Below are 13,222 nucleotides of genomic sequence, written 5' to 3'. Positions count from 1 at the left end.
GCCACTGCATCTGCTTTAGTATCAAGATAAAATTTATTTGTCCATATAAACTATGAGTGCTTTGATTCAGTTGTCTTTGTAGAGAGGCACCTACTGGGATTTTCAAAAGTTCTTTAGCAATCAGTAAAGATACTGTGTAGTTACGGCATTCTTCTGTCACTGGTTAAAGCATGTGACATTATTCTCAAAGAAATTTTGTATGCAGAAGTCTGTGATTGAGAGAAAAATCACACAGTTTAGGGTATTCTTATATTCTTAAGACACAGTAATATTGATTATAGCAACAACATGAATAGTTCCATTAAGAACTTGAAAGCAATTTAGACTGATGGCTGTACTTTGTCCACATTTCAAACTGTTCTCTGATGTCTCTAGCATGCCTGACAATATGGTCAGTATCTCAACTTTTCATATCCTTCCTGAACTCCTGCTGATGTCTGTGCACTGCATGTTCCAAATTTGTGAGTGCCCAGACTTCTTCTCTAAAGTGTTTTTATGGTCCCTACCAAATCTATGTGGAACTGAGCATCTTGTAGTCTTTTAATGTGCTATTTGTGACAGTGTCTTTGGGGTCATTGGGGAGCTATTATCCCATTTTTGCAGATGGAACACATTTAGGTTCCTTAAAAAATACTGTGGTGACAGTTTCTTTCCTTTAAAACATAGTTGCAGCACATGGACACATTACTCCATCAGTTCATCCCATTAATCCTATATTCTCTGTTTTATGACTTTGTGTGTGTTTTGATGTAGGCAATGTCTTCATCCATGTCTTAGACAGTGCTTGATGGCTAACAATAGTCATTATTTCCCAGTTAAAAGCACTAGTGAACTGAAATTTCTTGTAAGAATACCTCTCCTTGTGAGAGATCTCGAAACCCATTTTGTACACCCATGAGTTTCAGTTCAGGCTGTCAGTTTGGGTGTTGAACTGAACCAGCCTGAAGCTCTGAATCTTTGGAGGTTCATCTATCACTGAATAATGCAGCCAGACAGAGGGAGACAGTTGAATAGAAGTCAATATGCCAACTGTTCCTTCATTTATTACTGCCATATTAAGAAAGTTGATAGAGTGGAACTAATCCATCTGCTCACAATTTATTCCCTAGCAATAAGATACAGTTTCACTATTTCATGAGCTCACTCTTTGACTAACTTTATTAGAATTCCTTCTGGAGTATCATTTTTAATCACTTTTCATCCAGTTTTAGTTATGGGTAAAATAGTAGAAAAAGTTCGACTAAAGAGACATGAAAGGATTTCATGAGAAACTCAGGTCAGCTTAAATAGGAACAGATCAAATAAATTTAAGTCAGTAAGCCTACAAAGGCCAACAGGAAAGCGTTCTAAATTACCTCTTTCACATGAAGTTTTGTTCTGTCATGTCGAAAATGCAAACAGTCAAAAGGAATAAGGCAGCCCTGGCAGCACCATGAGAGGAGGCAGGGCTGTGGTGCCCAAGGGGAGGCAGGGTGACCTGCTGGGCTGATGGGCAACACTGGCTGAGGCACTGCAGGGGCAAAACTGACAGGTGGAGAGGTCTCCTCCCTTCATTATCAAGAATACTCAATGAGGTTTATCTCATCCATTAGTTCCCAGACATGCATGGGCTCTGGATGTTAAAAAAAGGCAGGATTTTGGCTACATGTTTGTTGCATGCAATACTAAAACTAATTCCTGTGAATTTAGTTACATTTCTCTTGCTTGGTTTAAAGCATTCTGATACACTGATCCTTTATTAGACTGGTAGGGGTACTCTTCAGTGGTTTGGGCTGGGTGCAGTTTCAGAAATGCAGAAATCGCCTGATTTTCAAAATGTTGAGCTTACCACTCCTTTTGATTGCTTGGAGGTTTCATACAAATGTGCCAAGAACTATTACTGACCAAACTGTAGACTTTGCTCAGACTGTAGACTTTGCTCATCTACTGTACAACCTACATAGTCATCCTGTGTGGGAGTTTCCAAAGCATTCAGTTCATTAACATAAATCTACTTCCACCAAGAATTACTAGATTTAGCAACAGCTTTGAATGGACAGAGTTGGGTTATTCCAGAAAAATGTGGAAAATCCTACCTTCCTATTTAAAATGCCTTTGAGATGACAGGTAGCAGCAGCTACAGATGCTAAAAGTAATTTTATTTTTGTTGTGATGCTTTGTCACTGCTGGAGCACTGACTGTTCAGACTAACACAGACAGACCTTTCGTCCTTTAATTGATAAGACTTTTCCCAGGGAAGTTGCGGGTTGCTTACCTTTTCTCCTGGTGGTCTAGTGGTAAAGGCGCCGCTCTATCACCGCCGAGACCCGGGTTCGATTCCCGGTCAGGGCCACTCCCGGGCAGGTGGGGCTCGTTAACCCTTAAAGGCAACCCACCTACGTCCTAAGGACCTCGCTGCCACCGTCCAAGCTCGCTTGGCCCCGGCAGATGAACCTTAGGATTAAAGGGTGGGCTCAGTTCCGCGCACACTGTGTCTCACCTAAAAAATCCAATGCGCAGGCTGGAAGGTGGAAAGACCTTCCCCGGATCTTCGCTCGCGAAGACTGGCCATTAAAAAAAAAAAAAAAAAAAAACCTTTTCTCCTTTAACTGCTTCCAGTTTGGTGAAAGTTTATGGGGTTAGTCTGTAGGCAATTGCTGCAATTTCAGACTAATCACTCTGTCATTCTGATGGAGATGGTAAAAACGTTACAACAGTAATTAAAAATCTATTAATAGTTAATTTAGATTCCTTAATATAAACCATGACTGCATCTACAGTGGTATTAGCTATATGACATTGATGCCATACTAGCTGCATGAATGTGGGTCACCTTTGTAATGAATGCTTTGTTTACCTCTCTCTCTGTCTCCCCCATATGATTTTAAAACTGATTCTGGGTTTTGGGTTTTTTAATATTTATGTGCACCTGAGTGAAACTACATCTGCATTATGTTTATGTATATACATAAGTATATAATTGAGAGGAAATGTAGTGTGTGGTTATTGAAAGGTGATCTAAACAAACAAAATTCTTATTAAATCAGACACACAGACTATAAATAGATGAAATAATATGAATTAATAGCTCCAAATATTTTTGGAGCTAGTAATTTGAGAAAACTGTAAAGTAGCAGGCTCAGAAATCTGTGTGATCTCTCAAAGGCTAAAACTTTATGAAGAATCAGGTTCACTGTACTGTAGGCTGAAAAAGAAACAAATGTCATTTCATACAGCAGAAATATTCACTCTCTAAGTATCAACTGATGATGACTAAAAGCTACACAGATATAGAGGAGAAAGCTTTATTCTTTTATTTTCTAGTGGCCAGAAGATCTTCCATAAAGATAAAAGAAAGTTTACTAGTGAAATGCCAAATCAATTACCAAATCAATCTTATAAAGTGTCATTCTAAATATACACTAAAGTACGTAATGCAGGGGAATTTTTCCTTTGATTCTAGTGCAGACATTGCAAGGACCTTTTTATGTCTCCCATCTAAATATGAAGGTTTGCAGGGAGAACAGACGAAGAGCAGAACTATCGTTTATGTTTGCATGTCTTGCTCTCGTCTTTGCCATGAGTGATCTTTTGTAAACATACTTAAGATCACAAGATGTTTCATCTTAGGGCAAGGCAAGAAGAATTTCATGTCACTGCAGCACCTGCAAAAAACCAATAAAAAATCTGCACGCAGTTTGAAAAGCCCTTAATGTGCCATACATTGATGGAGCTGTGGTAAAATCTGTAGCTGCACATTATATTAAATATGTCAGTGATGGTAAAGGATTGGTCTCCTACAACGGTTAAGATGAAACAAATAAGCTTTGTTCAGGGATTCACAATCTCTCATGACCTGATAGTTTAGATGTGAATTACATATTAAACACAAACAGTGTCCTTTAAAATTCATGGTTCACATACTTCGAAAACACAACAAAGTCAAAAGTGACATAATTCCCTGAATATTGATTGTAATTAGTAGCTAACTAGCCACATGAAACTGCTGTTGATGGTAAAGAAATGTGATTAAAAAAATTTTTGTTTGTTTAAACGCATACCCTGGGCAGAGACATAAACAAGAAAATCCCTGTTATTTTATGGCACTATGTTGAGAGCAGTGGCAGTACATTCAGGAATTTTGGACTTTCTTGTGAAGTCCTGTGCAAATTGTTTTACTACAAAGTAGGAACTTTCTGATGTTAATGTTATTTGAAGTAATACTGTCAAATAGCTGTACAGTGTGTCCAGACCCAGAGGCTCCAATACAGTATCACATTTAACACTAGAAGATACTATTCATTTTGTCATAATAGCTACTGCTAGTTACAGAGATTAAGCAGAGAACAGGACAACCCACAAATACCTAATATTTCTCTACCTTTATATGAACAAAAATTACCTTAACCCCTTGAAGTCAGTGAGAAAACTTTTGTTTCTGCCAACGTGGAATTTAATGACATCAGAATAATTTTGAGATAACTATTTCACATCGGGTTTTTTGATAGCATAATCAAGAACTACCAGTATTTACTAAATTCCAGAATGTGTTCATATTGCCATCTGTGTCAGTGGCACATATTCTACTAACTGTCAGGATTCACCTAGATCCTATTAGGACTTAGTTGTAATTTTCTCACTGGTGCAATTTAGGCATAATATCCTAGATGTAGCATAATTTAATGGCAACAGTGAATGATATTATATGACAATTGTGAAATTAATTTTAATATCATTTTAGAAAATAGAAATTGGCATGCTTCAGTGAAGAAAATACTAATGAAATATTTTTGTTATTTTTGAAGAAATTGCATTTCAGTATTCTTTATGTTTCAAGAATAGTCCTTCCTGAAATGGACACACTCCAGTAAAAGTGTCTTTCAGTTTGTGTAGTTTGGAAATAACTAGTAGTGTTAAGCATATGCAATTCTTTAAAAAGGTAAATTTTGAATTACTGAATATTGTCATTGCATGTAGCCAGAAAGGTGCACTCCATTTTTCGTGCAGTTTGTACTATATATACTTATACACTGAAAGCAGAGAAAACATAATATTATGTGAACGTTATATATGTTTGCCTTAATAAATTTTCTTATGTCTTTAGCAAATGTAGTATCTTGTATGTTTACTGTGGACTGGGTTAATTTATGATAAAACCCTTGTCTGAATGGAAAAAGAATTCCAAATTTCGTATCATGCTATATATTGAAGAGCAAAGGATGAATGAAGTGCAGAAGTAACCCCAAATATGGTTTTTTTCCTCTTTAAATGTCCTTGAAGAGGATTTCAAAGTCATGTGGATGGGCACACTGCAGTCATTTTCACATATTTTATTTTGATTCAGGACTGTGGTTCCAAAATTCACCCAGAGGAGTCCTGTGGCTTGCAGCCTCTGTCTCACGAATACCTCTCGGCAATTTCACAGACGGTGTTTAAGATCTGTGAAGCTGGAGACGCAAAAGGTTTGTACTTTTTCCCCTTTCTTCTGAAAATTAACTCATGCACCTCATCAAACTAAAACTAGAAACAGTATTTACTCTCTGCTATAGACATGCACTAACCTATAAATTGAACTAATCACTTGTAACAGTTACTGATTTTTAAAATCAGGTAATTAGCTTATATGAGAATGTTTTGTTTAGTAAGTTTCTAATCAATGACCCACCATTGCTTGTGTTATTGTCAGGTAGCCTTTAAAATGCACTGAAATATTTCTATTGAAACCGATTCAAATAAAAATCACAGAATCACAGAACATTCTGAGTTGGAAAGGACCCACAAGGATCATTGAGTCCAGCTCTTAAGTGAATGGCCCATACAGGTATCTTGGCATACCTTGGCATTATTAGAACCCTGCTTTGACAAACTGAGACAATCTCAGATGTTTTATTCCAATTAGAAGGGATTTTCTACTCACAAATTGACTTTAGAAAAAGAATACAACATTTTGATCCGTTTGAATTTTATACATCCATTTATATATCAGAGGCACAAAACCAATTTTTAGTTTTTCTTATATTGATACCTTAAAAAACAAGATGGACAAGTCAAACATTCTACAATAAGCAATACAATCAAGACATGTCTTTGGTTTAGTGTGAACTCAGAGTACAATAGACTGTCAGGCATGTCTTCATGTTAAGGTCACAGTTGCATGAAGATTTATTCAGGTGTGCTTTAACTACTCAGGTATGTGGTCTTATTCATAGCTTAAATTGTTGCTGTATTAGACAGTAAGTAACTTTGTTCAATCCTTTATTAGAGAAATGAAAAATAGCCCAACACTCCTTCATGGTCTACTGCATTCTTTATCTTGCCATAGACAGAATCAGCTTCCCACAGCAGTAAATTTGCACAAACTCATGGAATCATCAATAAAAAGTTACAGGAATGTGGGAACTGCCTGAATGCATCATTTCATATGAAAAAGAGGCATATATTAAATTTGTGTTATACAGAGGGAAGGCACAAAAGAGACACTGTTGTACCTAGCAGTGTATTTTAATTACACAAGTTGTGAATCATCATATGACCAGTATATCAGGACATAATATTTGTGACTAGAAAGCCCAGACCAAATCCACTGAATCCTTCTGGGGCAGACAGTCTTTCTCCTGATGTAAAGCATATTCCTTTTGAATACTGCATCTAGCTAAATGAGGCTGAATATAAAATATCTTTTAAGACCTTATTGTGAATACTGTACACAAATAAATTTTAAGCAAACTTCAGGAGATGCAGTCTCAAAGGAAAAGTATATTAAAAGGGAAAGATAATTTGTGCTTATAAAGTGAAGACTGTCAAGTGTCTAATGAGCCTAGAACTGGGGTTTGCAGTATCTGGCAACAAGTGGCCATGTAGTTTTACTCTGCGTCACAACTTCCAACTGCAACTGGAAAGCATGTCTTTATATGGAAAACCATTCCAAATTTGTAACAACCGAATGGTATACCAGTCCTGGCAGTGAACATTTTCCTAACACATTGGAAGCAATGGCAAATTCCTTGCTAAAGCAGAAACAATTCTTTCACTTAAATAAGTTAAAGTTTCAGAGAAGCCAAGCAATGTCATTTCCTCTCAGAAGACAACTCAAAACTTCTGCAGAAGTAAGGCTGCACCATCCCCTGTTCTTATGCCAGGGAAGAACTTAGTTTTATAGGGATACTGAGGTACTACCACAGGAAAATCTATCTATGCTGATAAATGCTTGTGTTTGTGCATACATGGACAAACGCTGAGGTGGAGCAGCAGAGACAGAGATGAAACCTTCCCTCCTCTGACAATAATGGTAAAAATTAGAAGTCTACTTTGCAATTCCATACAACTTGGATTTCATGCCTAATTTCTAATCCTTTGATGTAGAGCAGGGACAGTAGTTCAGGGTCTAACCAAAGGCAGAAATTGCTTTCTCCTCTCCTAGTTACCATGGCACTATTATTTGGAGGAAGCTCAGCACCTTACAAAATATACAGCAACCATTAACAGTGTGTTTGGCTCCTCAGAGAGAGAGAGAGCTGAGAGACCATGAGAACCCCAAGTTGTCCTAAATTCCTGCTACTGCTCTCTGTGGAAATGTGGTTTGCAGACAATTACAAAAATCTTGTTGGTAAGAGATCACAGATTCACTTCTAATGTTCTGCCCTGCTTCTGTGACATGTATGTTTTAGCTATAGCTAAAGTGCTATTTTAGCACTTTCCACATTTCCTACAACTGTATCCAGTTTAACATAAATCTGTGTGAGCTCTCTCTGCATTACCTATCTGGCTTTGGGTCCAACAGAGACGTTAACTGATGTACAGCAAAATTAATGCCTCCTTTGTTTACAAGGAATAAATCTCCGTTCAGACGTAAGTCCATAGGCCTAAGGAAATAATGTCCTTTAAAAGTAATTTTTACTTTTGTTTTTCATAAATGGTTTTTCATAAAACCAAAATAAAAAATATTTCCATAGCCTTGTCACAGAGAAAATGTTTTTTAAAAGTCTTAGGGTGCCAAATAAACACCAAATGCAAAAGTAAACTAGTCATGAATCAACAAACTATCTTTTGCATCAGTGTAGGTTAAATATTTTGATTTTGAGTAATCAGGATAGAATACTTTTTTCTCTTTATATGGATGATTGATTGGCACTATAGAGAAAAAATTGATTTTAAATTTGAAAACATAATATATGCATATGTGACTATGAAAATGGAAAAGGGTGAATAAAAATAAAAGAGGCTAAAAGAAGAAACAAAACTATCAGATTAAATGTACATCCTACATTGGCTGAAAGTTTTAACTTTGGGGTAGTATTTTTAAAATAAAAAAATCAATAATCCTGATTAATTATTTTTAAACTATCTTTTCATGTTATTTTATGAGAACAGTTTTAGGGAGTACTGGCAATGTTTAATCTCATATCTCAAGCAGATTTTTGTCTGCAATTTATAACTGCTCTAATGTGCCAAAAATCCAGTTTACTTTCACTCTTCCTGTGGAAACCTCCTGCTTACAGGCTTGCATAAAACTTTGATTATTCCAGTTTTTAATTTGTGAAGAAACTAACAATCCCTCTCTCTTTCCCTCTCTCTTTCACTGAATTGTAGGTAAACTTGCCCTTGTCTGGTAGATGTAATGCTAACTCTTTTGACTGAAGCACCACAACATGCAGCCTGGTTGAAATGATGCTGAAAGCTGCAATGTGTGCTGCTAACTTGTATAAATGGGGGAAAAGCAACTTACAATTGCCCTAGCAAATAAGTTTAATTTCCAAACTAATATTGTTTGCAATTTTTTACTATTAATGGTCTTCATCTTTTTTATGTGAGATTCATTTTCTCCTTTAACACAATCCTACTCTTGAAGGTTGAGAATTCATTGACTAACTGTTGTGAAGTTGAAACAGGAAAAGCTCATCATACTTGGTTCCAAAATGCATAAATTTAGATGCATCCTTTGAAAAAGTTTTGTAAATATAAAACCTGCAAAGATTCTGTTACTATTAAATGTTAGTGCTTCCTATACACATCAGTTTGTCTCCATATATCCTTATTCTCAAATATTTTTCTATTTACTACTAATCTTTAGAATATGCCAAAAAATGATCTCTTTTTTCTTAATATACCTAGAGAGCTATTGAATATAAATCAAGCTATTTAAAAGAAACTTTTCAAGAGGTACTTATCACTTACAATTGCCAAGGTATAAACTTTTATTGTTCAGATATTTTGGCTCCTCAATATTCATTTTATATAGTTCTACTTTTCTAGTTTATTACCTAAAACCAGATCAGGTCATAAATGTATGTAATGTTAAAAAGAAAATTCCATAAAATAAGGGATCTCATATGTTGGAGACATTGCCAGGACTTTTTTGTATTTGGTGTGAAAGGAAAATTACAAAATCAGGAAAAAATACTCAGTTTTCATATAATTCTAAAATATAAAACACTGCCGAAAACAACTCTCAGATCATTTATGAAGAGCTCTACAATAGCTCTCTGAGTCCAGACTTCAAAACAACCAACCCTTCTGTCCCTGCTCTATTACTCAAAAAAGCACAAAGCAGTAAAAGGTGTTTGCATAGCAACTGTTGCTGGGTTATCTGAGACCTAGCACTTTTCAGTTTCTTCATACAGCTGCTATAAAGTTGAGAATGACTCTTTAGTCATGGATTGCAAAGTGGGTGCAGAGGGAGCTAAGGGTAAGATCCACAGCAGCAATAGAGGGCAGTTGGAGGGTCAAAGCGTTCCTGGCCCCAGTGGTGGCCAGTCGACCACAACCTGGAACAAAGGACCTCAAAGCCAAGGGATGGTCAGCATGAATAAGAGATTCACAACAGCTAGCACTGGGAGGCTACAAGCAATAGGAATTGTCTAAATTCAGCCTTTGGTTTCCCAGCTGAGCAGGACATTGATTTGGAACAGCACTCCGTGCTCCAGAACCTGGTTATCCACACTGTACCTTTAGATAAATATTCAATTTAACCCCTTGATAAAAAGTCTACATAGGATCTTGTCTAGAGGTCAAAGTTCAGGTCTCTGTTTTTACATAAAAATTACCATATTACAAGCATGTTATTTCCCTGTCCTAATGAATTTTTAACTTTAAAAATAAGATTTCCCACCCTGATAAGAGTGGGAAATGTTTTTCCTAATAGCTAGGGTATTAGGATGCAGAAAATGCAAGTTTGAAACTCCTCTGAGCAAGAAGCACAGAGCATCTCTATCTTCCTGCTTGTACTCTACCACCATGATCCTGAGTTTCCTTTCTTCCCTCCTTCCTCCATGCTGTGAGCTGGGCTACTTGCCCAGCACAGCCTTCATGAGGCACCCATGACCATGGGAACCGAGGGAGCCAGGTTGTCCTCACTGACCCACAGCATGGTAAAAGCTCAGTGTCCAGGCTTTTCTTTAGGTTCAGTCTGCCATAATTTGGTCCATATCATCTGCAAGTGCATCTGAGGCTGGGACGAGCGTGTTCTGCACAGGGCAGGGTACACAGTAACTAGCATTGCATGGTCATGGCACTGTGGGAGGTATTCTGCCCTTAGATGTACTTGTGTGAGCTCCCATACAAACAATTCTTGATGCTTTTGTCTGGAAGGACTTCTTTATCTGCTAAGACAACTCCCTCTGCTACTTTCCAAAGTACATTCACTTGGATTTTTGGCTAAGTTCAAGCACAGGCTGCCTCCCTGGAAATTCCCTTGCTCCTGAGGTAGCAGCTGACTCTCCCAAGGCCGCTGGCATCCTTCAGGGTAGCTTTGCTCAGCAGCCCCCTCAGTCCCTGACCTGATAAAAAAATGTCAGTGTTCAGCCTTGCAGTTTTTGCTGGGGCTTCTTGTGCAGCAGCAATCCATCACACCCAGCTGGCTGCTGAGCTGCTGCCTGATAGCAGCGCTGGTGACAAACTCTAAGGCCAGGTCTACTCTGCAAACATTTGCTTTTGGAGCTATTTTCTAGGCTCTGGTGAGAAACCTGTCTGTGCTAGCAAGGCCTGATAGTACTGACACAAGGATCTGGGGTCTCTGCACTCTTCCTTGTCTAATGCCTTTAATCAGAACAAAAGTAGGTTTTGCTAGCAGAGCTACATAGACCCTGGGAGGTGTCAGTACTGTGTACTTATATGGGCTAGAAAAAGTGTTTCTTTTGTTGATCTGAATATAAAGGCTACTCAGAAGTTTTCTGTCTTTCTTGAGAGATTAAATCCATCAGGCTTCCAATAGGATTTTGAAAAAGGCATAACTTTAGAAAACAAAATAATAAAACTGTTCAACCTTAGGTAAGGGATTGTTAACACCCACTGACTTTTGGTAATCCCACTTTATACTCCTGCAAAATAAGTTTTGAAAATAAGGATAATGCTCTAATAAATCACATACATTATTCATCTTGCCTTACTGTCATCTTCTGAAATGTGTATGTGCAGTCTGGGAAGTCCTATGAACTCTCACAAACTAAAGTTAGTTTTTTTGAGAGAAAGTCTTCATCCTGCTTCATTTTTCTATTGGGTACTCTCTCTATCTATATATATATATATGTACTCAACCAGACACCAGCCTTTAAATGTTTAGTTGTAGATGAGAATGAACCTTGTCTTTAGACGCTTCTGAATGTGAATATTTTCTTTTTGCATTAGGCCTCCTCACAACTTTTCCCTTTCTTGTATCCCTTCTCTTGAAAAAGGACAAGGTGCTACAAGAAGGCAACACGAACTAAGAAATGAACCCATGAAAAGCTGTCAGATTTGAGCATTCACAGCTCTTTCAGGGAAAGGAAAAACTCCCACCCTAGCTAAATGACATAACACAATGGAAGGAAATAGTCTTAAAGGGTTAGAGGGCATTTAATTTTGGAAAAACTCCCATGACAAAATACTCAAAAATATCTTGCTTCCTGCATAATAAAACCACTCACAAAAATACAGAGGAGGTGATGACTTCCCATTGCTGTTTTCCAGGGCAGTGGATTGTCCCTTGCCTCAGCTGCTCTGACAACAGGACCTGTGACTGGAGAGAAATAACGTGGCAGCCCCATGGCTGCCGATACTCTGTGCTAGCCAAGACCGAGCTCCAGCGCTGTGTGGAGGGCAGAAGGGTATGTAATAGGTTTTACATTTCAATTAATTTTATTTACCTGGATATTAGTCCTGAAGCTTTCAAAATATTTTTATGATTGATGTGTGAGAAAAATCGCTTTTTATTATAACTGGAAAAATATTCAGATGAAAAATCAACAGGGTCAAAAATCAACCATTATCCATAATTTAGCCTCATACACAGAGGTAGTTGTCTGCTGCCATTTCACATAGGATCTTAGGTCACACCAGTGGAATTTCAAGACCTATGGTTACCAGTCAGACCTGCAGTGAGTACACAAGGATGGCAAAATGGATTTGCATTGTTGTCACAATTTGTCTCACATTTGACATGCAAGTTGGTTTTCTTCTTCTGCATACCTAATGCATGGCATTGCTTGTGCACACTAATCTTACCAAGTCTTCTTGCACATTCTTTTCTTTTAGTGAAGCTTCTAAGGTGATTGCTTGGAAATACAAGGTCTCCTTAATAAGCATGCTATGACTGTAAAACTGTTGAGAGAGAGCTCTGATCTGAGGCTCAGGTACCTTACTGAGGATACAAGTATCCAGAAAGTAAGTAATTAATTGTTATAAAGATGTTAAAGTTTATTGCCTAGTTAAGAAAACAGTAACTAAAAGTGGCATTTTGATAAAATCGAAGAGCATTTCTATATAGGCAAATACAAAAATAATAGTTTTTCAATTAACATTTTCTTCTTCATTTCTGGTAATTTCTTGCCCTGCAAAAGTACTTTATTGCCATTTGGCTTTATTTCTGCATGTGGTTTTCTCAATTACTATAGAGCTGTGCATTTCTCTTAACATATTTTTCTAAAATAATATTGGTTTATATGACAGAGTAGAGGCTTGATTTGCACCTCATGTACAAAACAAGCACTTCTGGGTTGACCACAGCAAAAATAGACAAGAAGTTGATAGCTTTGCTTTGGTCTTTAATTTCCATGGACATCAGGCTGCTTCAATAAGCAAACACCCTTTGGTCAGGCAGTTGAAGGACAACGATGGAACAATATGCTACTATGGATGTGGATTGCCAGGGTATTGCTGGGAGGATTTGCTGATGTTCCCACCTCCTGAATGTGACCACTCACATTCACCAGCATCAAAAACATTTGCTAAGAGTCCATTAAAACCAAGTATATGAAATGACTCTGAGCTT

The 13,222-nt window shown here is 37.4% G+C and overlaps 1 protein-coding gene across 1 annotated transcript in view; it reads left to right on the top strand.

Moving 5' to 3' along the window:
• CPED1 (cadherin like and PC-esterase domain containing 1) overlaps positions 1–13,222 on the top strand; it is a 148,522-nt gene that overhangs the window by 115,329 nt on the left and 19,971 nt on the right. The window contains 2 exon segments of the mRNA XM_050324204.1: positions 5,324–5,441; positions 11,923–12,059. Of these exon segments, the coding sequence (XP_050180161.1) occupies positions 5,324–5,441; positions 11,923–12,059 (255 nt within the window).

This window comes from Myiozetetes cayanensis, unplaced genomic scaffold (genome assembly GCF_022539395.1).
Source record: "Myiozetetes cayanensis isolate MyiCay16 unplaced genomic scaffold, myiCay2020 scf3, whole genome shotgun sequence".
In the NCBI taxonomy this organism is placed as follows: domain Eukaryota; kingdom Metazoa; phylum Chordata; class Aves; order Passeriformes; family Tyrannidae; genus Myiozetetes; species Myiozetetes cayanensis.
The sequence above is the reverse complement of the archived record's forward strand: the minus strand, read 5'-3'. Positions and strand labels throughout refer to the sequence as shown.